General features: G+C 42.0%; 5 protein-coding genes and 1 non-coding gene across 9 annotated transcripts; 3 read left to right on the forward strand and 3 right to left on the reverse strand.

Annotated features, from left to right (window-relative positions):
• Nucleotides 1–200: 200 nt before the first annotated feature.
• LOC4352513 (uncharacterized) lies at nt 201–2,479 on the forward strand. The gene is made up of 3 exons (NM_001423565.1): nt 201–475; nt 1,161–1,276; nt 1,822–2,479. The coding sequence occupies exons 1-3, from the start codon at nt 365–367 to the stop codon at nt 2,168–2,170; spliced, it is 576 nt and encodes a 191-aa protein (NP_001410494.1). The 5' UTR covers nt 201–364; the 3' UTR covers nt 2,171–2,479.
• A 94-nt stretch (nt 2,480–2,573) lies between these two features.
• Nucleotides 2,574–7,900, reverse strand: LOC4352514 (DNA replication licensing factor MCM7-like). Its single transcript, NM_001423567.1, has 15 exons — nt 7,762–7,900; nt 7,585–7,652; nt 7,411–7,470; nt 7,067–7,296; nt 6,245–6,422; nt 5,723–5,845; nt 5,520–5,609; nt 5,156–5,298; nt 4,888–5,065; nt 4,591–4,782; nt 4,135–4,307; nt 3,832–4,035; nt 3,499–3,664; nt 3,191–3,412; nt 2,574–3,077 (listed from the first exon to the last, which is right to left on the reverse strand). The coding sequence occupies exons 1-15, from the start codon at nt 7,805–7,807 to the stop codon at nt 2,973–2,975; spliced, it is 2,178 nt and encodes a 725-aa protein (NP_001410496.1). The 5' UTR covers nt 7,808–7,900; the 3' UTR covers nt 2,574–2,972.
• Nucleotides 7,901–15,881: 7,981 nt separating this feature from the next.
• On the forward strand, nt 15,882–17,156 carry LOC9271102 (ocs element-binding factor 1). Its single transcript, NM_001423570.1, has one exon. The coding sequence runs from the start codon at nt 16,412–16,414 to the stop codon at nt 16,847–16,849; it is 438 nt and encodes a 145-aa protein (NP_001410499.1). The 5' UTR covers nt 15,882–16,411; the 3' UTR covers nt 16,850–17,156.
• Nucleotides 17,157–17,871: 715 nt separating this feature from the next.
• On the reverse strand, nt 17,872–20,817 carry LOC4352516 (cytochrome c oxidase subunit 5C-like). The gene is made up of 2 exons (NM_001423571.1): nt 20,736–20,817; nt 17,872–18,350 (listed from the first exon to the last, which is right to left on the reverse strand). Exon 2 carries the CDS (start codon nt 18,324–18,326, stop codon nt 18,135–18,137), a length of 192 nt encoding a protein of 63 aa, NP_001410500.1. The 5' UTR covers nt 18,327–18,350; nt 20,736–20,817; the 3' UTR covers nt 17,872–18,134.
• A 190-nt stretch (nt 20,818–21,007) lies between these two features.
• TRNAP-AGG (transfer RNA proline (anticodon AGG)) lies at nt 21,008–21,079 on the forward strand. Its single transcript has one exon. It is a non-coding gene; the product is annotated as a tRNA-Pro (tRNA).
• A 341-nt stretch (nt 21,080–21,420) lies between these two features.
• LOC4352518 (serine/arginine repetitive matrix protein 2) lies at nt 21,421–24,839 on the reverse strand. Of its 4 annotated transcripts, none has more exons than NM_001423572.1 (7): nt 24,489–24,640; nt 23,596–24,219; nt 22,709–23,309; nt 22,496–22,596; nt 22,329–22,409; nt 22,060–22,187; nt 21,421–21,962 (listed from the first exon to the last, which is right to left on the reverse strand). In NM_001423572.1, exons 2-7 carry the CDS (start codon nt 24,214–24,216, stop codon nt 21,836–21,838), a joined length of 1,659 nt encoding a protein of 552 aa, NP_001410501.1. In that variant the 5' UTR covers nt 24,217–24,219; nt 24,489–24,640; the 3' UTR covers nt 21,421–21,835. The 4 variants fall into 4 exon arrangements, with proteins under 4 accessions (NP_001410501.1, XP_015620608.1, XP_066162090.1 ...); XM_015765122.3 differs by having other exon boundaries at nt 21,488–21,962; nt 22,709–23,324; nt 24,489–24,839; XM_066305993.1 differs by having other exon boundaries at nt 21,488–21,962; nt 23,596–24,259; nt 24,489–24,693.
• Between the last annotated feature and the right edge of the window lie 1,506 nt (nt 24,840–26,345).

The raw sequence follows: 26,345 nt of genomic DNA on the forward strand, positions 1-26,345 counted from the left end.
TCAATACATAAGAAATTCTGTCAAAATTTTGGCAATTGCTAAAACTTGATAAGGTTTATTTTAGCTATAATCTAAACAAACCCGTGATTTTGCGATAATTTGATAAAAATATCTATAATTCTGTGAGATTTACTTTTTTTCCTTTCTCAAAACGTCCTAGCGGGTGTATAACTGTATATCCTGTTCTACCCTTCTCCCCCAACCGAAACCGGAAAGAAACCCTAGACCTCCGTCTCCGGCGACCCTCCCCTCACCTCCTCGCCGCGGCTCCCCCCGCCTGACCTCCGCGCGCCCCCCGTCGACTCCCCCCCGCGAATCCGGATCCCGCGCGCGCGAGGAAGGAGGGGGGGAGGAGGAGCGGGAGATGGGGTCGTCGTCGAAGGTGGTGCGGCCGGAGGAGGTGCTGGATTCGCTCGCCAACGACGGCACCATCGACGCGCTCCGCATGAAGATCATCGCCCAGCTCAAGGCCAACGTGCGTTGCAGCAGCCGATTTCCCCTCTCCAATCGATTCCTCCTCCTCCTTTTCCTCGCCCTGCTTGCTTGCTTCCCTGTTCTTGTTTATAGAAGATCGCTTCTTCTTGTGTGATATTTAGCATTGCGGTAGCTGGAACTACACTTTCTTGTTGAGTGAGAGCGGTCGGCGCTAGCTAGGAGAGGTGGTGTAACTGTAAGCAACTCCGGTGCTTTGCGGAAGCATTAGGATTCATGCTTTTGCTGTCCTGATTGGCTTGACTGAATTAGATTAGTGGGGTTTTGAAGTGTGGCTGAATTACTCCTTGTTAAGTTTGTGTTTGGTTGGTTTGGTATTTCTGTTCAGTTTGTATGAGTTTAGTTTGTTCTTTTTTTCCCTCCTCTTGAACTTCTGTCAAGAAACTGATTTTGAGTGGTGATGTAATGTCTCAAGTTATATTTTCTATCACCCGTTGTCAGTGTGATTTATCAGTGATTTCTGAAATTCTAATTGTGCTCTAATTTACTTGTGTATATAGATTTGTAATATGGTAAGATTCTTCTAACAGTGTAGAATGTGGGATTTTCACTAATTCATGATGTTAATGTCTTTGTCTGCTGTTTTCCTTACATTGCTTTTGTGCCAAAATCACACTATCAATTTAGAAACAGGAACTTTGCGATGAACTTTCTAAGTATTGTTTCAGGAGGATATGAAGAAAAATACTATGATGATGGTGGAGCAAAGCAGAGTTCTAAACACTCCTGGAGCTGAGAAGAAGACCAAGAGGGAGTTGTTTGATGCCCTTCGGCAGGAATTGGAGTAAGCACTCATCTTCGTTTAATCGATTTGTTAATGCATTATGCCGTTATTATCACATTGAGCAACTCAATAAAAACTAGGAGAACATTGATTGGTTTTTATTTGAATTTTAATAGTTAACTTGCGCAACTCTGAAATCTATATGTGTGTATATTTTTTTGTATTAATAGCAAATTGTTTTGGGAGAAAGAGAATTTGCATTAGTCTGACTATTTTTAGTTCACAGTAACATATGCTACCTGTTCTGAAAGTAGTGATTATCTACCTTCCCATGATAATAGTAGGGATACTGGGATAGAGAGACTCTAGTTTTCTGCTGTACCTATTTTGTTGTTGGGCTGTTGGCATACTGTGTGGCCTGCATTTGGTTGACACAGATTTGAACTGATGCACCTCAGAAGATATATGTGTTTGTTACTGTGTAGAATGTAATTATCCAGTACTTGCAGTTATTTTTTTGTTCAACATCACCTGAAGCAGAAGGTGTTTGTAAAAAAAAAAAAGGTGAAAACTAGAGCATTCTTAACAGATTTATGCGAATGCAGAAATCCAGTCCTTGAGAAAGCTTCAAGGGAAGTCTGGGATCTGATACTTGAGAATGGTGGACTGGGGAAAGAGATTACTGACACTATTGAGAGTGTCTTCTGCCGCCTCAGCGGGATCGACATGATGCCACCTCCACCTTCAACATCTATTCCTTCTCACCAAGAGAGAGAAAGAAACATGGCTGCAGATGGGGGTGAGAAGAGCAAGGAGATTGATACCCCGGAAAAACCATCGTCATCATCAAGGAAGAGACCCTATTCTGATACCACTACAAAAGGGGCAGGTGCTGTACCAAATGGCGGTGCTACAAGCCAGCATGATGGGTCTGAGGATAGCAGCCAGAAGTGATGCTTGTCGATGCTGCAGAATTTTTTCCTTCCAACAGGCTGAATAAGCCATTGTGTTTTTATGGTTTAATTACAAAAATCCTTCATATCCGTGTAGTTCACAATGTACAATAGAGTAAAATGTGTTTATGATTGCTGTTTATGCTAGCCAGATTCTATGTGACTTGACTGCTATAGGATGTTTCACCTTTCAGTATAGCTAACTTCGTTCTGAATGTATAAAAAGTTAAGTTAATATTTCAGTTAGAATAGACTAGTTTCCTGTAGTGCTGGATGCTACTAAAAACTGTGAATGGTAATCTTGGTTTCTTGAAACTATCTCATTGCATGGTGAGGAACTAACTAAACTCCAGGGGCGTTCAGGACTTCAGGTGGGTAGTAAATAGAAAAACCGATATTCTTCTGAAATTTTCTGTTTTTTTTAATCGCTGCTGTCTGAGAACATAAATGCCAGCAACTAAACACAACATGATACATACACTTCAGTATCAAGTGTTGAACAAGAGTCAAGAATATGGCTGAAAAAACCACAATGCTTCTCACAAGGTGGACAATGATAGCAATGGCTCCCTCTACTAATACATTTCTCACAGGCTACATCTACCCAGAATAACATCATTGAAAATTATAGTTTATCTAAGATCCCTAGTACTTTTACAGCCTTGTTAGACCTTGATCAATGGCTTCCCTAGCCATGGTCACAACTTCCTGGAGCTTCAAACTCTAGATTTTCCATCATGAGCTCATCATGGGTATGTTAGAACTTTGAAGGAGAGGAGATCGATCGATCAATTCTTCCTGCATTACGCGTCGATGAAATGGATATCAAAGGTGTTGGGGTGGATCTGCCAAACATTCAGGGAAGCATACTCCTCCAAGCATTCCTTCAGTTGAGCCTCGCTGTAACCCTGTTTTGTTACATCCATACAGGCAGAAGAAGATTGCTTTTGTTAGAATTTAGGCCACATTGAGCTTTAGCAATGGCACCAGCTGATTGATGTATGAAATGCAGGAACTGTACCTTTCTGGAGATCAAGTTAAGGGCATGAGCATATCTGACATCCATGCTGTTAGTTCTTGCAGCTTCATCTCTCAGAATGGAATATATGTCAGAAATCGCGTCCAATCCAGACCGCTGGCGGTCATCTGAGTATAGGGAGTACTTTGACATCTGCATCAGCCGAAGCGCTTCATCGACATCGCTCTGAGCGACGGTTTCTGAGAATCTAAGCCTTGCCAAGGCCTGAAAGAAACAGGTACCATTGTGTTTTGTGAGAAGAGATTCATATGCTTGCAGTTAACAAAAGACAAAGTATGAAGTTTGCTTACAATAGAAATCCGGAGTATGCTCAAAAGTGTCCTGATAGTTGTGTAGGAGTGTGGTGCATTTGATTTTGCTTCCTCTTGGCGGATGCTCGAATAGGCAGTTGCAATGTATTCCTCAAGCTCTCGAGGAACAGAAGGAACAACTCTTCTCGCAGTAGATATGTATGCCCTGTGATCAGATCAAGATTGTTAACACAAACTCCTAAAATATTCTAGTTCAGCCTATTTACAAGATTGCTTTCAAGGAAAAACTTTTAGCTATTTGTAAATTGTAATGCACATTTTTTTACATAAAATCAGGACAAAGTAACAAGACCCTAGGGAAAGTGTACTTGCCTAAGAACTGGTGGTTCAAGTGGTGTGAACCCCAGAGCTGGTGATTCAAGGTTTTGATGTACATGAACAACATGTCTTGCCATTTCAAGATCGGTTTCCATGTCCGCGCGATCCAGGATCAACCAAAGGAGGTCAAAACGAGACAGAAGTGCTGGAGGTAGATTGATGTTTTCAGCTGGGGTCCTCCTCATATCATACCTTCCCCTGAATGGTTAAAAGCAATTGCAATTGTTACAACTCTGGTATCTTTCTTGTTATCCTCTAGAGTCTAGCAAGAAGAAAAATGTTGAGATCAAATCTTACCATGCTGGATTTGCAGCAGCCAAAACTGCCGTTCTTGCATTGAGGGAGGTGGTGATTCCAGCCTTCGCAATACTAACAGTCTGCTGCTCCATCACCTCATGGATTGCTGTCCTGTCTGACTCTTCCATCTTGTCAAACTCATCTATTGCACAAATACCCATATCTGCCAGTACCTGAAACCCAAGAATTCGCAATAGAGATTAACCATTGAGGATTACAGGCTGTGCCATGCTCTCAAATAAAATGCTTCAGTTCGCATGAGTGAAACAAAATATTTGCATCAGTGAAACTTAAGTATGAAAAATCTTAATTGATGTCAAAGCAACTTTCATTGACATATTCTCTTAACATCCCAAGTCAGGACTTGAACATAGTTTCATATAAACACTTGATACAACCAAACTTTTGTACAGTTAACCAGCAGCAAAAAGAAGTAAAGTGTGATCTGAATCGTACCAGTGCTCCTCCCTCAAGAACAAACTCATTTGTAACTGGATCTTTCTGGACGGCAGCAGTAAGACCAACACCACTGCTTCCACGCCCTGTGGTATACACTCCTCTTGGAGCAACATTGATGATATGCTTCAGAAGTTGACTCTTTGCAACACCAGGATCTCCCATCAGGCATATGTGCAAGTCTCCTCTTATCTGCACATTAAGAGGGTTAACATTAAGTATACAAGCAGTTGGAGATATTAAAGTTTTATTACTGAATACAAGTGATCACAAGTCCTGGCAACACAACATGCATACCTTCATGCCATCTGTAAGCTTCCGATGAGGTGCGCCAACAAGTAGCAACAGCAGTGCTTTCTTGACATCTTCATGTCCAAATATTTCAGGTGCCAAAGACCTTGCCAACTTATTGTAGATATCACCATCCTCAGCCAAACGGTCAATTTGTTCTTGTTCATCACCTTTAAGTTCATATCTGCAATGATTTTTTGCAACAAATTTGTAATGTCAAATGGCGCTGAGAGACAAGCTGAATAGACTGGATGGCTAGGCTGAGATGGTTTACTCTTCATATTTTTTCTTGAAATGGGTGATAGACATTGATTCCAAGTAGGTATCAGCAACCAATCCTGCACGCATGGCTCGGAATCCATAGTAAGGCATGGGGAGGAAAATGCCTGACATCTCAACCACATCTCCAGGTGCAACCTGGTAATAACAGCATTTAGTACTTGGAGCCATTAATGAATATTTCCTGCTTATGTGGCAGCATTAAGATAATGGATATTTAGTAAATGAAAACCAGAAATCTTATAGCAGCCTCTTCTCAAATTCAGAGGTGGATCCTATGGAAAAACATCAATTTTGTGGTCCCACTCACAAAGCAACACAGAGAACAAAAGCAAAGGGAAAGTTGCAAGTTGATGTACCTTTCTAGTCAGCTCTCCTCTAAGATGAACAGTCAGAGAACGTGGGATGTGACCCTTTGGTACATGTTCTGCTAACTCTTGGAGTTTCACCTACAAGAAAGTGTTGCAGTTCTACGATTGAGTACAATTTGGAATATGCCTAAGTAAGAATAGTTTTGCCTGTTGAAGGTAAACTTTCACAGATTGTGGAGAAGGGTTATTACCTCTTGAAATTTCAGAAATTTTGATGCTCGCAGTTGAAGGATTAGATTCCCTTTGGCTTTGTTCAGCTTGCACCTTTGAGATGGGCATTCAAAGAGAGGCATAAATACTCTAGCAGTCACTTCCTGTCAAATTCAGAACAATACAATGTTAATAGTCATTCTAGAATTTTTCTTCCAGAAGGCACATATAAATATATCTCAGCAAGTGAAAACCACTAGCTCCACAGCTCAATTAAATTTAGCACAAAGTGAAAAATAGCATCCGATGAATTAGACGTTAAACTAGTCTAGGAATATAGGCTAAAAGTTAAGGACAATATGCCTGACACATGGAGTAGAGTATCCAATGAATTATAGGCTAAAGTGGTCTAGGATTATAGGCTAAAGATTAACACATGGAGTGGAGTGGAAAATCATTAAAGCGCTAATCCTTGAGGGGGGCAAATAATCGATACAGTCAACACATAGTCATCACTTCATCAAAACTACTTATGGAAAAAGGAACCTGGAAGAGATGAATACCTGGTATATCTCAAAACCACATTCTTCACATGTATAAACAGCAACTTGCATCAAGGGCTTCACATCCGAGCAGCGAGTCACGATTCCAGATATTTTGACAAGCTGCCCGATGTTGGATGCCTTCACTTGCCTAATGGTGAGTGGAGTCACCTTTGAGAAAGCCTTGATGTACACCTCACTGCAATGTCAAAACCACTTGGTATTCAGATAAAAGCTCAACACAAAACCAACAAAATCATAGTACAAAAACAAGCAATGATTTTTTAAGGACAAAAATAATAAGCAATGCATGAGCACAGACAATTTTAGCTTTCAATATAAGATGGGCAAACGTTCCGGTGGCATTCAAGAATCTGTCACATTACATTATCACATAATCCATGGAAGCACAAATAATTGCAGAACATGCACCAACTGTTGTTAACATACCAAACTGTGCTCAATAGCATCTTTTAGGTAGTGTTCACTGTTCAGTTCCTAGGTCAAGGTGGGACATGGCAATCCTAGGACCATCTAAATTATGTAATCTCACCAACCAAGACCATCTAAAAATCTGTTTGCACAACTTCGTAACTCTCGCGACACTATTTTCCTTCTACAAGTGGGGCGGGCACAGTTTTTTTTTTTTTGCCTGCTTATCATAATTCTACTTCATTTTTTTCTTCCAAATTTTTGTGCTAGCAAGTACGAAATGAACTATTAAGCGGGTTCTTATACGGGTAGTAGGATTGCCCGCTTGCATCCCTAATCACAGCTACTACTATTCATTCTCCAAAAAGGGAAATCACATTTTCATGAGAAATTCAGAGGCAGCACACTCACAAGAACCGCCTGATCTCCGGCGGCATCCTCTGCAGGGGGTCAGTGCCGTCTGCGCCGCCATCGGCTCCCTCGTCGACGCGCTGCGTCATCAAGATGTCCCTGTCCTCGTCGACGGCGTACGCCTCGGTGGACTCCGGCATGAGCTCGTCGATGGCGTCCGCGAATATGCCGATGTAGCGCTTCGTGTTCTCCGTGACCCTCTGCAAGAACTCGTCATCCGCATCCTTGTACTACACAAACACACAAGAAAAAAAAAATTCCACGCCCCAAAAACAATATCAGACTTTTTGCATCTCAAAATAATTGTAGATCTGGAGGAGATGGAGGATTCAGAGATTCCGTACGTGGAACAGGTCGTCCAGCTCGATCTGGACCGCGCGGATCTTCCGGTTCGCGACATCTTGCTGGAGTTGGGACACAACAAAAGAACAGTAAATTCAGTAATTACAGTAACAAATCGGTGGAAAATAAAGAAATTCAGATCCTCAATCGGTAGAACGCGAGGTGGAGATCATTACGAGGATGTTGAGGTACTTGGGCTCGCCGCGCGGGCCGGCGAAGTTGGCGAGGAAGTCCTTGGCGAGCGCTGCGGAGACGAACAAATCACAACGTGAGTTGGGATTTGTTCTGGAAGGTTCCAAGAAGAGATGTTCCGGAAGGTTCTGGAGGGGAGGGGAGGGGGGCGCGTCGCGTACCTCTCTCCGCGGCGAAGTCGATGGTCTTCGTCGCGGTGGCGGCCATGGCGTAGTCGGCGGCGGCGGCGGCGGAGGCGGGAGGAGGAGGAGGGGAGGAGAGGGAAAGGGAGGGAAATTCAGAGGGGTTGGGGGAAATGGCGGGAAGAGGGGGATAAGAGGGAGCGTTTTGGCGGGAAAGGAGGGGGTGCAGTGGCGGGAAGCTTAGGTGGGCCTAGTTGGGCCTGGATTAAATGGGCTTGGATTTGGGCTACTTTGTTCTGGATGTTTGGTGAGTTAAGGCCCAATAGTGTAGTAATTTGTGTGGCTGCGTTAGGTCAATTTATTGCCTTTCTGTTACTAATTCTTTTTTTTAAAAAAAAAACTTTCACTTTTGTAAAAAATGTGGATTTGTTGTACCTAGTCTAATCTGCAAGAATCTAACCATAACAACACTGTACACTTCTGTTATGATATGCTTATGTATTTCTTAGGGATACCAATAACTAATATGCAATATTATAAATTTGATATTTTATTTAGTTTTTTATTATATTTTCACTAATACATGGAAAATTGGTGAGACCGTGAAATATATTGTAATATTTTTCACCCAAAAGATGAACAAGCATGAATTTCTCTGTATGAATATGGTAAAGACCCACAATGTTGCAGCAGCCAATCTGCCAATGGTTTGTGATTTACAGATGCATAGAATTTCCATGTAGATTTTTTTATTTATGTGTAGTGATATTTTCCACAGCCTCATCCTAGCTCATATGTCAACTTCAATCTTTGGTCTAACTCCTAATCTCCTATCCATCCAGGAATCGAATAAGATCATGGAGACAGGGTAGGTTGGTCGATTTGTCAAAACCCTAAAAGAAAAAAAAAAGAAAAAGATAAAACCTGGATGCCTAAGCATGAACAGTGCATGCACCTGAGATATCACAATCACAATCCACCCAAAACTTCCAAAACCATTGGCCCCACTTGCCATCGTTCAAGAATTTTTCTTTTCAATTACCATGACAAATTATGCTTAGTTTGTGTATTTTTATGTAGTTTTTGTGGTATTAGAAAAAAAAGGTATCATAAGGTATAACAAATTATTATGGTATCTTATAATGCAGTAACTCCTCGAAAACTCCAAAAAAAATGGTTTGCTTGGTATAGTATATTAGCATGACAGCAAAAATATCCTGTTCAAATTAGAAAACATATCAGAAAGGTATAACAAATTAATATGATATCTTGTATAGTAGTTGCTTCTAGAAAACTGAAATATAGCTTTCAGTATGTTATGTTAGCATCTAAAACAGCGACTGCTCCTGAAGTTAAACCTGACCTTAAACGTGTCTTAAAAAGAGAGAGATTGTGCAGATCAGTGCATTGCAGCAAGCCATAGTGGCCACTGGATTCAAGCACGTTTATGGTGATCTTTTCAGAGACAAGCCATGGCCCCACTTGACTTTCTCAGTTTTCTTTGCTTAGTTTCCTCTTAATTTTGCTTTCTTAGTCCTTCTCTAAGCTCTAACTAGGAGTACTTTGTCATGCAAATGTTTTTTTAATTTAAATTAATTAGTACTACTAATTCCTTGATGGTCTCTAATAATACAAGTGTGTTGATCTGGTTGTGTGATTGTGTATTCAAGTTGAGCTTCCTATTTTTGTTCATGGAGATTGTGATCACCATTATTTTGTTTCCTGTCCTCTGATCCTTTTGTTAGGTTTTTCCTCTTGTTTCTTGATCAGAAGAATGCCAGTTGGAAAGAATGCAGAAAGGTGTAGTTTTGTGGAGAAAAGAAGAAGTTAGTGTTTTAAGTGGCTGCTTAGCAAAGCTCCTTTTGCACAATCAAAAGAGAGGGGCTTTGCCTTTTACTTTTGAGTGATGGCTGTACCATAAGAAAATTAAGTCAAAAAACATGTAGTACTAATACATAGTGCTGAAAGAGGTGTCATACTCTGCTTGCTGAGAACTTTCCAATTCCACAATGCATGGGTTGCCTACCATGTCATTATTTTTGCTTAATTGATGTTGGATAAGCCTCTTGAAATCAGGTGTTATTATATTAATTATGTACCCATGTTGCATCAATGTAACAGGTGTTCTAGAAAAAGTAGAGCTAGGAAAATTAAATAAGTTCCCACTGTATTTGAGCAGCTACTGGTAGTATTTGACACACTTGACAGAGAAAATAGCAGCTGACTGTTTTAGCTCCAATAGAATTGGTGGTCAATTGGGATACTTCTTCTCATGTCTAATCTCATCCTCAATTTAGTATCTTTTTATTGTTCTAGATCTTTCTTAGTTTCTTCCTTCTTGGTCTTATCCATTTCTAACATGAAGCTGAATCGGTTTGACCAATAAGGCCGCCACTGAAAAGCATTCAAGAACTAAGTGACAGATGGTTTCAGAAATTCAGAAATAAAGATGAGGATAATTTCAGAAAGAAAGAACCATCAGGCTTACCTCTCCGGTATCCCCATGGAGTTACTTCCTAATATAATTTCATCTTCTCATGGAGGATAATTGAATAGTTATTTTCTTTCCATCTCATCTCAAAAAGAAAATGATGGCAAATCATTTGGTATCATTTGCAGGGGAAAAGTTCAGCATCATGTGTGTTTGTCTGAAAACACACATCACATTTACAAGAAGGTTAGGACAATAAACACACTCTTGCAGACAGCCAATGTGCACTAGATATGTCTTCTGTTTGTTTGAAATAGTATAGTAATGGTTAATAGCCTTTTCTTAATGGCCATTAATTTACTTGCCGTCTAAGCTCATCATGAATTCTCATCAAGGCTGTGTTTAGTTCCACGCTAAAATTGGAAGTTCGAAGAAATTGGAACGATGTGATAGAAAAGTTGGAAGTTTATGTGTGTAGAAAAGTTCGATGTGACGGAAAAGTTGAAAATTTGAAGAAAAAAATTGAGAATTAAACAAGGCCCAAGTAAACAGACTCTATAAAAGCATTTTTTTAATGTTAGTGAGTTCTTAGTGTTACCACAACAGTACAATCTCCACTTTGCTTTTCTGAATTTAACAAATCAGCTGCTCCTGGTTACATACTCCCATTTCCTCGGTGGGATCATAATGTGCATAAACCAATGCGTGTTTACCTAATTCAAATTGTACTACAATCATGCTGCAAAATATATACATGAAAAAGATATAGCATGAAAAGGAGGTCAATTTATTGGTGCCATGTTTGCATCAAAATTCCTTTTGGGATTTATTTGTCCACTCTTGTGTGGACCAATCAATTGGCCAAAACATGGGGAGGCAAACTTTTTTTTTCTGACAAGTCCATAATAAGAATTGATATTGTAGAATATACCTCAGAATCATAAGCAATGGCCTTCTTTCGATGTAGGATTTTTTTAAGTGTAGGAACATGTGGCCGTAGCATATGAGTTGGTGGATGCCCACCGACATTGGCATTTGAAGTTTGTTAAATCATTTTATTATGAGAATACTTTAAAATGAGTTTTACTAGAGTGTGAATGAAGGGCCTGTTTACTTTGCTGCCAAAAAAAAACCTTACCAAAATTTAGCATTGCTAAAATTTTGACAACTATGATAAAATTTTGGTAACTTGCCAAAATTTTGGCAGGATTTCTTATATAGTTACCAAAATTTGGCAGCAAACTAAATGTAGCCATTTTTTTACAACTTTACCAAAATTTGATAAGGTTGAAAATGGCACCAAAGTGAACAGTCCCGAAGGACACTGTAATTCTGCCTTGTAAGTATGCAATTGTATGGTTAACAACCAGTTAGTATTAGGATATTTTACTGGGTAGGGAAATCCTTGTCAGGTTATTATCTTTCACAACGGTGGATCCAAGGCTGCTCGGGCTTGTCGGCGGATCACATTTTTTGTATTTTTTTAGTGTTCAACAATGTCTAAGATTGTATATATTTGTTTATTTGGACTCTGGAAAATTAATAGATCCGCCACTGATCTGTCAGAATCTTACAAAATTGTTTTGCAAATATTACGCCATTAGTTTTTCTAAAAAGACCTCCATCTAAATCTAAATATGGGTCCAGGAGCTGCTAGAATTGTGCGATAAAATCATCCAGATTTCAAACACAAGCTCAAAAGCAGTTTGAATGTATGACCCAGTTTATATAACCAAACAGAGATCCACTCCGGTGCCTTCTACTTGTAGTAGAAAATAATCTGAACCGTTGATCTCATTTGATCATAGGGTTCAGATCTATTTCTACTACCATCACACTTAATGGTAGTAGAATTGTAGAGGGATATTTTTGTCTATAAAAAATTATTTGCAGAGGGATATTTTCGTCTTTCCCGGGCTCCAGCTGCCGCCGCCCCACGTGCTGCTCCTCCTGCTGGCCATCCATGTCGCCACCGCCACCCGCTCGCCACCGCGACGACTCGCAAGGGGAAGCTTCATGAACTGGATCGCTGGAATGGGTTTCACGCAGAATTCCAGCGAGATGGGCCTATTCACGTTACATTAGCTCGGGTAAAGAGGAAGCAAAGCACAAATTTAATGGACCAGGCTCACGGAAGTTGAGCTACTTCTTTTCATAGCAAATTCAGGTTCTTGATTCTGGTATAGCAATAGAGCATACTGTCCATGTCCAAATTAAATTCTTATTCAGATTCAGAATCAGATTCTTGATTCTGGTGAAGTCATCCACGAAAATTAACATTACCGTGCCTGCTGATGCTGAGGCTACAGAAACTCCTACTCTCCCGCACCAGCCTCCTCAACAGCCGGCTCCACGCACGCCTGTAGCTGTCGTCGCAGTTGCCGCCGCCGCCGGCGGCGTCGCGCGAGAGGAGGTAGAACCACGCGGGGCTCCTCTGCACCGCCGCCCCTGTGCGCACGCCGGAAGTCGTCAGGGCGGCACCAGAAGCTCCTGCGGCAGGGAAGCGGACGCCGGCAGAGAAGGGAACAGAACAAGAGGGGGCGCCGGAGAGTATTGCCGCCGGCGGAAGGGAACGTGATGCACAAGCGCCGGCAGCGGAAGGAGTCGCTCTCTCCACCTCCGCTCGAATGCGATGGATGAGGAAGCGGTGGCAGCGCTGCTTTTCCTGAAACATCCGAGCGATCCACGACGAGAAATAAATTAAGTGCCAAATTTATCCCAAATCTATCTCAGAACTTTACTAATCTACCCTTAAAAATAAACGGTTCAGATTAGTTCTACTCGTAGTATAATACTACCAGTAGAAAGCACCGGAGCATTGCTCAACTTTTTTTTCCCTCGAACACTCTAAAACCATATATGCTTATACAATAACACAAGTGAGGAATTAAGTATCTCACTAATTAACCGCCACACTTATACAAGGGAATAAGCATGTCCCTAATTAGCTACTGCAAGTATGATTTAGCTGCATTCTCATTCGGTTTCTCTCCCCAATTAAACTCCAATCATTGCAACACATTTCACTGCAGCAAAACCATATTCTGCACAAAAATTATGCACAAGATGTCAAGATGTTCCTTCCCATGAGCAATCATGGAGGGATCACATTCAAGCAAGGTGGGCCCCACAATGTTAGGCCCAAACATAACACCCTGCACAACGAAATAATAGAGGGGTGGCCACGTTTGTCTCTGTTTTTTTGTCACTCAAAAAAAATAATGATTAATGAACAAGAAGAGAAATAAAATTTCCAGCTCATGTAAATTTGTCAGTTGTCTAATGCATGCATGCATACATATGCTATACTACCATGGGTTGGACTTTGGAGTCTAGACTCTTCCTCTCCCAAATATTATTTTTGAGTGGTTATGAATTGAGTGAGAGATTCTCTCTATAATTATTTTTCTCTTGAAGTCATGTGAAGCCATTAGCAAAATATTGAAGATATAGAGTGATGAGTATGATGTCCTCTTTATTCTTTTATATGGGTCTTGGTAGATAATTTATTATAAGTTTGGTTCAAGAATGATTAGTACACTGAACTGTTGGCCAAGAAAGTCAATTAAAAGTATCCTCTCAATTCTTTTATGCATTGCAGAAGGATTTATAATTTAGCTAATCTTTTGATGTGACTATTGTTGATGAAAATATTCCATCCGATATATCTTGTGTGTTGACACGTATCATTACGCAGGGAGATCAAAAACGTGGATTAAGTTCATTTTTGTCAACTGAAAAATACAGCATTGGTTTTCATAATTGGGTCATTTCAATTATAATAAAAAAAACAAATGAAACCATGGTTTTCTCATGAGCCTCTGGAAAGAGTGGGAGAAATGCTATGGGTCCTTTTTTCCAAGTGTTTGGTACTTATCCCACAAAACAGTAGTAATTAAATGTGTTATTAAATGTTGGAGCTCTTCAATTTGAACAGGAACTACTATTTTTTGCACTTTGAGAATACATTGAACCTAGATGATGTCTGCTGACTACTTCAGTACAAAGATATCATCATCAAACCATGTACAGATACTTACCTTGATCGGGACATAATTCTTTTTGTTCTCTGTAGTAATCGAAGGTGTGGAAACTGAAGAACCTCAGTAAAATTTCTTATATAAAAACATACCGAGCTTCTAACTGTATATTCATATTTATATCACCTTAGTTTAAATTTGCAGTAGAATAGGTATACCATCTGTATGAACCTTTTATTTGTTGTATGATTAAGTAGTTTTAAATACATAATTAAAGGTATAGACATATAGTTGATCTAAGGCATTTTTTTAACGAAATTGCTATACGTCCGACCTATCCATCCGACTAGTGTATGTATAAACATATATGCTGCTTGTCTGGGTCAGCATGGTAGTAACAAGCCCAGTGATTGGTTGCATGACACAGTCGGACACAGACGGCTCGGTCGTACGTGTAGCAAGATTTTTTTTTTAATTTAGATTGGAATGATAATATGGCGTGTTTAGAGAAAAATCGACTGCATACTTGCTTAAATTTTGATCTCTAACAAAGGAATTTCAAAACATACATGTTGTACTTCCCTAAATTCTTGGCCATCAACATTCATGCTGGGTAACTTAGCCTGAAAGAGAGAAGAAAAATATCTAAATCAAGTACGAGAGAAATCTCCTTTCATCACTTGGTGTTAGTTGGTTCTGATTGCACTTTTGGAAAAGTGCAAGATTCCTTGCAGGGGCATTCTTGGGAAAGGCACCCACAGTTCCATGAGACACATAGAAGTTTTACACAAGTGGTTTGTGCACCGTGCACCCGAGCTGGTTATTATTATAAGTGATCACTTGTACCATGTAGGATAAATAATCTAGGTATAATTTTATGTTTAGCAGCACAGAATCGTTCCAGCTAGCTAAGATAAGTTTTACAATAGGAGCAATCTATTTTTTTTACACCAGATCACAACCTTCATGTGAAAACTGTTGGAAGGCTTAAATTTAATTGATCGAACTAAGGCTAAACAACAAGGGAATCACTTTTTTCGAAAAAAAATGTACATAAACACTACAAGCATGCATAAATGTCAAATTAATACTTTAAATGCATTATGAATTTATTTTGACACAACCAAGCAAAAAATATTATCTAAATTATGGAGCAATTTAATGGCAAAATATGTTGAAGAACTCAAGTTGTTCGCATTAAATAAACCTTGCAATTAATTCGCCTACAATTCTTATTAGCTGAAAGCTTGTAATAATACATAAATAACCCCACATAAATTATCACATAAATCCAAACCCATGAAACACACTATACGAAAAACGCCAAATAAAATACAATATCATATTCTACCAATCAGACACATCACACGGTCTACCAAACCTACAAACCGCCAAGCGACACATAAAAACGCATGATGCCTCCCCCCGGCACCCTGGTACACCACCCTTGGTAACCTTAACAAATGGACCTATCCATCACTGAAAACAACCCTTGCATTTGCATACTAGCATTTTGCAATGCATCCCCAAAGGGCCACGGAAAGCCACCCAAGACCAGACTAGTAAAGATTCCTTCACCTTTCTTCTCCTCCATCCATCCAGAAAAAAAATATATTGTACTACTAACCTCTTTTGCACACAATTTACCAAAACACCCATGGGGTGTAAAATGACTAAAATACCCTCGCTTCATCAATAAATAACCCCTCCAACCTGAACCTGATCCCCTCCCCCTTCTTCCCCTCATCCTTTGATTTGGGTGGTTGCCATTCATCTCCATCTCTCGATCCATTTCTCCCCCCAAATTCTTCTCCAATCAGCTCGATTCCGTCCTCTTCGAGCAGATCAGCTCCCGCTGATCGAATCGGTGTCGAATTTTGGTTGTGGTTGCTGTTCTTGGGTTGGATCTTGGTGGTGAGAAAGATCGTGATTTTTGTTGTTGGGATTTGGGAGGAATTGTTTGCGCTGGAGGGAGGAGTTGAGCTCGCTGGCCATGGTTTGCCGAGGCGAGCAGAGAAGAAATCTCTGAGCTTTATGAAGATCGCCACTCACCTGCGCCGCTCCTGCTTCCTCCACTCCTTCTCGGTTGTCTTCCTCTACTGGTTTTATGTGATCTCATAATTCTGGGGGAATCATCTTCTCCGCGTCAATCCGCCATTGTTACTAGTAGTAGTAGAGCTCTCTTGTTGTTGTTCTTCTTCTTCGTGTTCTTCTTCGGTTGATTAAATAATCGTAGCAGCAGAAGAAGCAGCTGTTTGTAGACAAGGTGTTTGTGGAAATGTCGTCGTCGTCGCTGTCGCCGGCGGGGTCGTCGGACGGGGACTCGGCGGGGGTGGTGGTGGCGGCGGACCACCGGAGGGAGAAGCGGCGGCTGTCGAACAGGGAGTCGGCGAGGCGGTCGCGGCTGCGGAAGCAGCAGCACCTGGACGAGCTGGTGCAGGAGGTGGCGAGGCTGCAGGCGGACAACGCGCGCGTGCTGGCGCGCGCCAGCGAAATCGCCGGGCAGTACGCGCGCGTGGAGCAGGAGAACACGGTGCTCCGGGCGCGCGCCGCCGAGCTCGGCGACAGGCTGCGCAGCGTCAACGAGGTGCTCCGCGTCGTCGAGGAGTTCAGCGGCGTCGCCATGGACATCCAGGAGGAGTGCCCCCCCGACGACCCGCTGCTCCGGCCATGGCAGATCCCCTGCCCCGCCGCCGCGCACATGCTCCAGTACTGAACGAACGCCGCGCCATGGGAGAGTGAGCTCTGAGCTAAGCTGTGGTTGGCATCAAGAAGTCTTCATCTTTTTTCTTCTCTTGGCTGCTTTGAGAATTTCAAGGCTTTAATCTGCTGCTGCTCTATGGTCTTCTTCTACTACTCTTCTGATGATGATTTTGTGTCTGAATAAGTGATGGTCTTTTGTCTGTGTCCATGTGGTGTTTTGTAAGGGTTAATTATGTTGTTTGTGTTATGTAATGTTATAAACTATGTCATTATATCAATTCCTCTTGTGATCATCAATGTAAAATTGCGTTGGAAATTCATCTGGTCTGACGGTATGTGTTGTTCATGGCTCATGGAGTTGTTGGCTGAAGAATCTGCCAGATTTGCAGCTTCACATGGGCTCCTGCCAAAACAAAAAAAGTACAGTGACTTCATATCAAATCATAAAACAAGGTGAACAAATTTAATTTGTTTTTGGTTAGATGAACAATCAGATTGGATAAAGCAGGGGCTGATCTTCAGTTTCAAAGATCTTCCTGGATTCTGTCTGAAATCTTGATGATAACACTTCTAGTATGTTGCTATGATTTCTTGCTTGGCATCTAAGCAAAAACAGATTAAACCAACTAGGTCGAAAAATATTCTGTTTTTTCACGGCATAAAGGAGGTATAGCCACAAAGGGCATCAGCATACACTGCCTGCTCACTTTAGCTATTCCCAGTAATAAACAAGCAATAATTGTTAATGTCTGCTATGTAAGCAAGCAAAATGAAAATGACATCAATCAGGGAAGAAACCAAATCCATGATGCATGCAAAAGCGATGGTGAAAAGCACATGAAAACCTTAAAAACTCATCTTTGGCCAAACCATTGACATCACCAAATAAAACAGAACCGGTTTATAGGTCAGGAGCGATGGTGTGCCTGTTCCACTCACAATGACACAATAAATTTTCAAATGACTCATTAGGTATCCAATTTCCACCATCGCATCCACACTGAAAAGGATGGGCATAATCACAATCTCAAATGGTGACAGGAAAATAAGCAAAAGAAACTAAATCAGATTAATGTCAGGGGGAAGCCATCCAATCCCTTAAGCTGTTACTGGCATATATTAAAGACAGATTTTAAGATAATACAAGAAAAGAAGCAAATTCAACGAGATCAAATGTTCTCAAATTGCTATGCTTATTTTTCATGACAATCTCCACGGCACTAGCTTTGTCATGCTCTCCAGAGAGTTTCAGAAATAACTTGCAAAAAACAAAGGCAAAAGACTTTCAACACAAAAGACTACTCCTCGACGACAACACTGATCTGGCCCTTCTCGAGCATGTCGTAGAAGGATCTAGTCTTCCTCTGCTCGTTCCAGTGATGCATCTTCCACAGACCACCAGCGACCAGCCCAAGGGTGAGCCCAATGCAGATCTCCTTCACCACGCTCGGCCCCTTGAGGGTCGCATGTGCAATTCTGCCACCTGCCATTTGCTTGCTGTTGAGCTCAGATGCCTACAGAAAATGATAAGATTCTGTGAGCTGATTTCATAGCAGCAACAGGCCGAGAGAATATCATTAGGGCAGCAAGATACTTTTAATAAATGCAAAATGTCCATACAAACAATTAGTTCACCATTCCATGACTCTTTTTATATAAAAAGCCCCTCCAAAGGTGACCGGAGTGAATTTCACAGAAGTGACATAAAAGTTCAGATTGAAACTGGAAGAAAACTTAAATAAAACCATTGAAATAGTAGTGAAGCTATGTTAAATCCAACATATATTTAGACATGGTAAAGAAAGAGGCTCTGGTTCCTCAATGCTCAGAAACCTGTCTCAAGAACAATAATCACCGAAAGAATCATGTTCTCAAGTTCATCTCCTAATATCAACAAATTCCACCACAAATGCTTTTATGGGATATCTTAGCATTTCGAATAAAAAAATGGCACAACAAACACTTCTAGCCTTATGGTTAATCATTGCTTCTCTATGCAAAAACGAATGTATACAGTATACCCTTCACCTAACCTGCCAATCATCCAAAGAGTGAAAGACACAGCCACAAACGATGCAAAGCAAATTTGTTAGGAGGAATGTCCATATCACTTAACATCAAACAAACAGGATCACAGGTTCTCACCAAGTCACAATCCCAGCATATGCAACAATTACAGTTCAAATTACACATCATTCAAACACGAAGCCTTGAACCAAATTAAACAAATGACAACATCAAACTTGTGCAATGCAACATCATTAGGTATATTAGGTCACTATAATGAGTAGCAGTAAGTCATTTTCTTGCACCTTAATACAAATTTTAGGAGTTAAAGATAAGCTCCAACAAATGCCAACTACAGTGAAAACAGGAAATTCATTGCCAACAAAGCAGACCCAAAGAAAAAAGGATACATGACAAATTCATTACACTGAAGTTTGCATTAGAAAGTTGATAGCTTCATACAACCAAGAAATTTCCTATTTTGGAATAGGGGGACAACAGGAAGCTAACTTCTGTATGCTTATAGTGAAGCTAGGTATAACTGACAGAGATCTACCAAGATGTCTATAGGTTTATGTTGTGCTCAATAGGAGAGATTGATACCACCACCGTGGCAAGAGCTTTGCTAAAGTGCTTTGTTAAGTTAAATGTCCCATGAAAGGTTAAACAGCAGAAAAGCTATTTACAATTCTAACACCTCATAGAACACAATCAACATATAATTTCACTGCTGATGGCTGTAAATATCAGCAGTTCAGCACAAGTGCAAACAATGTAATCAAAATGATGTTCGACCAATCTTATAAGCTGCACAAACATCAGATGAAAGTAGAATATCCAATCATAATGTGCTTAACTGTTGTGGAAACAACATGGGTTTTTGAACAATTTTGAGAAGTTTGAAACTATTAAGAAAGCACTGTCGTGCCAAAGCCTGTGATGCACATGCCGAGAACAGATATAAATTTACAAAGTAACACTACAAGGATACGATGATGTAAGTGCTTAGCAAAAGGTAGCACTCGTCATGGATGCTTTCTCAAATACTAGAAGCTAATAACTCGCTAAGACAAAAAAGGCCAAGTTGGCACAAGATACGAATCATGGCAGCCTTACATATGTAACACTATATGATGCACATAATAAAACCCAGGTATGCAACACTACAGAACCAAAGAATAAGAAGCCCCCCTATGAACAATGCACAGAGGGCATGAGCCTATATCCTATGACGCGCGGCACCGAAAGGTGGAGATAGCCATTCCATTGTCTAAAGGCTATCTAGCAAGCCATCATGCATCAGAGCTGTTCCGTTCGTGATGCGGATTCGGGAAGGTCAACATAAGGGACACATCAACCAAAGTCAACGAGCACCACCACTATCACTACTAACATTTCCACACCCAATTATCACAGCGAAAAAATCCCCATTTTCCGCCACCAATTCCCCAATCCGAATCGCGGAGGCGAACAATACAGACCATCTCGTTATCATCACCACTCGCAAGAACACGAACTAATCTCACACAAAAAGCTTCGCGCGTGACCGATTAATCATACTAACAACTCCCAACATCCCAAGAACCAAATCCCTCCACGCAAATCAAATTCGAGGCGTAACCTGCCGCATCCCCCCTCCCTAACGTAAAACCTAAATCCTCCCCGCCTAGAATCCCTCAACATCGCATCACAAAACGGATCACCCACGCGAACCTAAACGTTTGCTCACCAAGAAACCAGATCCAGACGATTCTTGAATAAAAAAAGAAGAAAAAAAGAACACCACCTAGGGTTCGCGCGCTAGGATCGGCCACACGGAACAGGATACAGCCGAGCGATCGGGGGCGGGAGAACGGATCGGCGGGGGTGGAGAGGGAGGAGGGGGATCTGACCTTGCCGCCGGTGGAGGAGGATAGACGCCGCGCCGCCGCCGCGAGGGAGAGGAGGAGGAAGCCTTTGGATTTCTGCGTGGAGGAGGGGAGTTTTTGCGGAAAGGCCCTTAAAAGGGCCCGAATTAGCGGGCGGGCCCAGTCCACGCGCCCGCCCCCCGCCACTTGGCCACTGGATCGGCCACCGGCTCATGGCTCGAGCTCAGCGCAGCGGCTCGGCTCGGCTCGGATAAAATAGTTTTAAATAGGTTGATGTGAAGAAAGTAATCAAACAAGGGCATTTGGTCTAGTGGTATGATTCTCGCTTAGGGTGCGAGAGGTCCCGAGTTCAATTCTCGGAATGCCCCAGATTTTATTTTGAATTTTGATATATTTTGCCGTCTGAAACACTATTCCCAATTTTAATATCTTTGCATTCTGCAATTTTATTCCCAATTTTAATATATTTTGCCTTCATTTTGAATTTTGATATATTTTGCCGTCTGAAACATTATTCCCAATTTTAGTATCTTTGCATTCTGAGGCATTATTTCAATTTTTAATATTATTGTTATTCCTTTTTTGCATTACGCAGCATTTACAATTAACTTAGGCTAGCTTTCTTTTTTTCTCCCTCTCTCTTTTGCATTCTGCGGCATTATTTCAAATTTTAAAATTTTTGCATTCTGCAGCATTTACAATCGGGTTATACACAAACGACATGATGGCCGAGTGTGTGCATAAACTGAATGAAGAAGTGAACAAACACAAGGAACTTTGGTACAACAACTTATTCTACATTTCTGCTCCTTCATATGTGTATATGTCTACTATCTGCAATACAGGTATCAGAGGGCAGCAGCAGTACATCTGCTCACAAGCCCTGAAAACAGGTTGACAAATCTATATGTATGTAAATATGCATACATGATACACATGTATATGCACTTATTGGACAGCTGTATCTTTCTATCAACTCAACCAAAAATGTGCATCTCCGCGGCTGATGATCATCCTATCTTATTTCCACCAGTATATAGACGAGAATGCTTTCTTGAGGGAACATTATAGATCAGAGTTGATTGCGAAACCGGGAAATAGGCACGGCCCGAGCGTCCCGTCAATCAAGCGTTGCCATTGACGGCTTTGTAGCATTTCAGGCTGCAGAGAGGGAGATTCAGCTTGGAGTCCCTATACCGGTATGCGTTCGTGCATGATGGTCCGGCACATTTCTCTCGCGGGGGAGGGTAGCTGCGTGATGGATGAACGGTGATAAGAAATGATATGTCATGAGGCACATTTCTGGGGCGATTTCTTTAAGAAAGAGTACAGAGTTTGTGAGGATTACTTGCAAGGCTTGGAGTTGAAGATGCTGGGAAGGCCTACTTCTTCCGGGAATGAAACCACGGTGCCCTTTGGGCCCATGACCCACCTGATGGTGTTTTCAGGAATAGTTTGTGCTCTGGCTGCTCTCTCCTGGAAGGGGGAAGTAAGAGTCTAGTTCAGAAGCTAGTAGCAGAAGATACATTGATAAGGGTACTATTATTGATAAGGGTACTAAAACGCATTAGAGAAAATAAGGGTACAAAAACAGCATGATCGAATGATGCAATAAACCTTATCTTCTCGCTCCTTTTGCTTTCTTTCTTCTTTCTTCTTCTCAGAATCCAGGCCCAAAATTTTCCTTATAGCTTCAGCCTGCAGAGATTAACAATGTTGAGAACACCTTGAAATCGAGGCTTTAATATATGCTTAAAAGGAAGGCAGGCAAACATTTTTCTGACCTCGCTTTCTTTAGTAGCCTTCTCGACTTGCATCTTGCGCCGCTGAGCAGCCTCTGCCTTCTTGGCAAGCATTTCCGCATCAGAAAGCTTATCCTTCTTGCCTGGATTGACAAAAAACGCAAATCAAAACAAATCAGCACAGGACTGAAGGTGAAGGTGTCACTTTTCTAATGGAAAAAAGGGTAGCTAGGATAGGCATATCAGCATATGTACCTCTTGAAGGAGCTGGTGGCAAACCATCAGGGAACTCAATAGCACTGTTGCTGTTTCCATCCATCCATGATTGAAGGGCACGGCGACGTGTTGTCAGAGGCTCGCTTCTTACATTAGCAGGTGATTCAGTGACTGCTTTCTGCTTCCTGTTTTGTGCATCAAGCTCACTGTCAGATGTAGGTTCCTCTTCACTATTATCAGCATCAGTAGATTCCCTAGACCTTTTATTGCCATCCCTTTTTGATCTGGAGGTAACAAAATCATTATCGATCTCGTATGATGTGCTCTTAGTTTTAGCTTTCTTTGCAGCATTCTTCTTAGAGCTACTTCCTGTTTTTTTTGCAGGCTCACGAGTATGGACTTCCACACCTTCAGAAGTTCCAAAATCATCAAGAATATTTGTATCATAGTCCTCATCTAATTCACTGTCCAAGATGGATTTCTTAGCAATCCTCCTACTCTTCCGGACAGGATCTGAAGATGGTTCCCTGTGAACTTTGGCTGGTTGTTCTGGAGTTAGCGCGTCATCAATTGACTTCTCCTTTTTGGTTTTCTTGTCTCGGGAAGATGCCAACCTACTGGAATCTTTTACTCCTTCAGCCTGAAAGTAATTCATCTTTTGTTTCATCAATTATCATTACAGGTCACATACTCACATGTTGAAGAAAATAGAGGGAGGAGATTTGCAAAGAACCCATATGCCCCCTAAATTGGAAAAGATCAAAACAATGACCAATTGACCAGGAGAGGTACACAGCCTAGATTTATGTCATAGCAGCATCGTCTAATTTCCATTATATAAATTTTATTTATCTTGAAATCAAGTAATGAATCAACAAAGTGCAAGTAGATTACAAAACAAACGAAATGGATGACTCGGCGCATACCTGACTAGAATGCTTTTGCCGTTGCTGCGAATCTCCTGGCCGCGGAGGCTTCACAGGCAAAGACCTGGAATGCGACATATCAGGGCTTGGTTTCGCCGGCACGCTACGGCGGATTCCGCCGATCTTGAGCTTCAACTTCCTTGTTTTATCACCGGTCGACGACTCACGATTCCCTGCCGAAACAACCGCACCATGGCCGCTCTCGCCCTTCCTGGAGCTACCACCACCACCACCACCCGAGCCCTCGGAATGCAGCTGGTTGCTCCCCTTGGTCTTGTGCGAGCTTCTCGGGTTAGGATTGGAGGACATAGCGCCGCCCTCCATCGCCGCACGCCTCGCGGCACGATCCGGGGAAGGGGCATTCAGATGGATCTCTCGCCTCTGGTGCTCCTCCCCATCGGAGTTGGCATCCTCATCCGAGCCAATCGCCGACGAAGAAGACGAGGAGTAGCCGTCTCGCTGCTGCTGCTGCTGCTGCTGCTGCTGCTGCTCCACATCCACGACATGATTGCTCTCCGGCCTCGGCCGCCGCCTCGCCGTGCTGCTGCTCCGGCGCTTCCTCGTGAGCGAATTGTCCAACCTAGAGCCCTCACGGCCTTCCATTTCGCCCCTCTCTCTCATCACCTAGACATTGGGGACACAAAAGGGGAAGAGACCATGAACCCTAAATCGAGAAATTCACACACACAAAAAAAAAATTAGGATCTCGCGATGTCATGTCAGGTTTTCCCGGAAGGCAGAGATCAACGAATTCGCCATCCACAAGGTCTAAATCTCCTAAATCCTATTCTGATTTTTGGCTACAAGATCGACGGAATTGGTAGCTACATGTAGATCAAGAACCCGAAATTTGGGGGGTGGGGAGATTACATCGAGGGACAAGAAGCACGTACCACGACACGAGAGGCTGGTCGCGAAAGCCACGAAAATCGAGTAGGTCCGAGGGACGATTTGAGACGGCCCTAGAAGGAATTACACGGCCATCGCCGCCGCCGCCGCCGCCGCCGCCGCAGTTGTCCTCGTCGCCGACGACGAGGAACACAAGGATACTAGAGAAAGAGAGAGAGAGAAGGAGAGGGAGAGACGATGTAAATATTTGGCGTTTTTCTTGTGCGTGTGGCATTTTTCTGTACTTTGCACCCAATGCTAGCCATGGGATTTGGGACTCTTCTTACAGCGGAATAATTAACTATTTACCACTTTTACGACGAGTGATTTTAAATAATTTTTTATTGGATTCACATGTCATAGGTATGTGATGGCCCACATATTATAGACATCGAGTGACAAGTCCTTAATTGGCACATATTAAAAGTGGCAAATAATTAAATATCCTTCTTATAGTGGGTACCTCCAGCTCGTACCTTCGCTCACGGCGTCGCGGTTTCATCCCCGAGCCGTGCCCCTGGAAGGAGGTGCGAGTGCGCGATGCGACCCCCAGGAGGGGAATGCGTGCCTCTGGCTCCTACACTCCTTTTTCTTGAGGGACGGCTCGAGCTATACCCTGTCCCCCGCCTCCTCCCCCTATATTTTCCCTTCTTGCCTTTCTCACCTTGGCGTGGTGAGTCGGAGCCGGCAACGGGCACGGCGAGGCAAAGCCGGAGGCATCGTGGTGGTCGGAGCCAGCGACGGGCATAGTGGGGTGGAGCTGGAGACGGTTGCGGTGGGGCGGAGCCGACGGCGTCGCAGCAGGGTGGAACTGGAGGCGGTGCGAGGTGGAGAGATCTGGTCGGCGGCGTGGTGGACGGTGGCAGCGCGAGGCAGGGAAGTCGGCGATGGCGACAGGCAGGTGGATAGAGAGAGACGAGCGAGAGGTAGGTGGGAGAGAGACGGGCAACAAAGAAAAAAAGAGAGGAGAAATGGACGGTCGGTGGATGGGCTAGAAAAAATATACATGTACCTTCATGAGCTAGGATACGGCCGTTGTGGGCTAGAGCATGTTGCCTCAGATTTGATAGGGCTGGTTGGAGTACCCTCCATTGGGAGATCCGGAGATGGATGTCCCATGCCTTGGCCCATTTGACCCACATGAGGATACTACTAGACGTGGTTTACATTGTACATGCCCTTAAGGTTTTGTTTGAGTGAAAGAAAAAAGAGAATAGTAAAATACGTTAAATAAGGTGAGCTATTAACACATGTTTAATTAAATATTAATCAACTTTAAAATGATTAATATGATTTTTTTTCAAATATCTTTCTTGCATAACGTTTTCTAAAAAAAAGAAAACATACCATTTAGCAGTTTGGGAAACATGGCGTGAAAAATGATAAATCTTTTCTATCTTTTCTTTGCTATAGAACGCAATGGTCTGACTTTTAACTGGATGATTGATAGGTTATATAAATAGAGAAAAATTACTCATATGGATAAATCAAATATTATATATAAAACCAATAAATAGCTTTAAAAAGTTAGTTTTTTTTTTAAAAAAATCATCGTATATTTTGAAGTGTGACATGAATAATCCACGTCCCAATTAGCTGTTTACTCCAAAGGAATTATTGACATTCCACACGGTTAACAGGATGTTATCTAAAACTTTGGAGAAATGCAAAGACAACAGGTCAGTCAGGAAAAAAGAAAGAATAATACATCAAACTCATGACGAGGTTACCAATTTACCATGAACAGTGTAATAAAACAAATGCTCATCACTTCTAAATTTATTAAGTCATACTCAGGACGTTTCCCTCGAGTAGAGCATTCACAATTCCACCGTGAGACAACTCACACCAATGTTCAAAAC

This window comes from Oryza sativa, chromosome 12, assembly GCF_034140825.1.
Source record: "Oryza sativa Japonica Group chromosome 12, ASM3414082v1".
NCBI classification, from domain to species: Eukaryota; Viridiplantae; Streptophyta; class Magnoliopsida; order Poales; family Poaceae; genus Oryza; species Oryza sativa.

What these genes read in the sequence shown, in the direction of transcription:
- LOC4352513 (NM_001423565.1), top strand. Translation starts at nt 365, where the DNA reads ATGGGGTCGTCGTCGAAGGTGGTGCGGCCGGAGGAGGTGCTGGATTCG. An exon ending in TCGCCCAGCTCAAGGCCAAC is followed by an intron (nt 476 to 1,160) that starts GTGCGTTGCAGC and finishes GTATTGTTTCAG; the next exon opens with GAGGATATGAAGAAAAATAC. An exon ending in GCCCTTCGGCAGGAATTGGA is followed by an intron (nt 1,277 to 1,821) that starts GTAAGCACTCAT and finishes ATGCGAATGCAG; the next exon opens with AAATCCAGTCCTTGAGAAAG.
- LOC4352516 (NM_001423571.1), bottom strand. Translation starts at nt 18,326, where the DNA reads ATGGCAGGTGGCAGAATTGCACATGCGACCCTCAAGGGGCCGAGCGTG.
- LOC4352518 (XM_015765122.3), bottom strand. Translation starts at nt 24,216, where the DNA reads ATGAGAGAGAGGGGCGAAATGGAAGGCCGTGAGGGCTCTAGGTTGGAC. An exon ending in GCCACCAGCTCCTTCAAGAG is followed by an intron (nt 22,597 to 22,708) that starts GTACATATGCTG and finishes TTGTCAATCCAG; the next exon opens with GCAAGAAGGATAAGCTTTCT. An exon ending in AAAAGGAGCGAGAAGATAAG is followed by an intron (nt 22,188 to 22,328) that starts GTTTATTGCATC and finishes TCCCCCTTCCAG; the next exon opens with GAGAGAGCAGCCAGAGCACA.
- LOC9271102 (NM_001423570.1), top strand. Translation starts at nt 16,412, where the DNA reads ATGTCGTCGTCGTCGCTGTCGCCGGCGGGGTCGTCGGACGGGGACTCG.
- LOC4352514 (NM_001423567.1), bottom strand. Translation starts at nt 7,807, where the DNA reads ATGGCCGCCACCGCGACGAAGACCATCGACTTCGCCGCGGAGAGAG. An exon ending in AGCTTACAGATGGCATGAAG is followed by an intron (nt 4,783 to 4,887) that starts GTATGCATGTTG and finishes CTTAATGTGCAG; the next exon opens with ATAAGAGGAGACTTGCACAT. An exon ending in GCTGCTGCAAATCCAGCATG is followed by an intron (nt 4,036 to 4,134) that starts GTAAGATTTGAT and finishes TTAACCATTCAG; the next exon opens with GGGAAGGTATGATATGAGGA.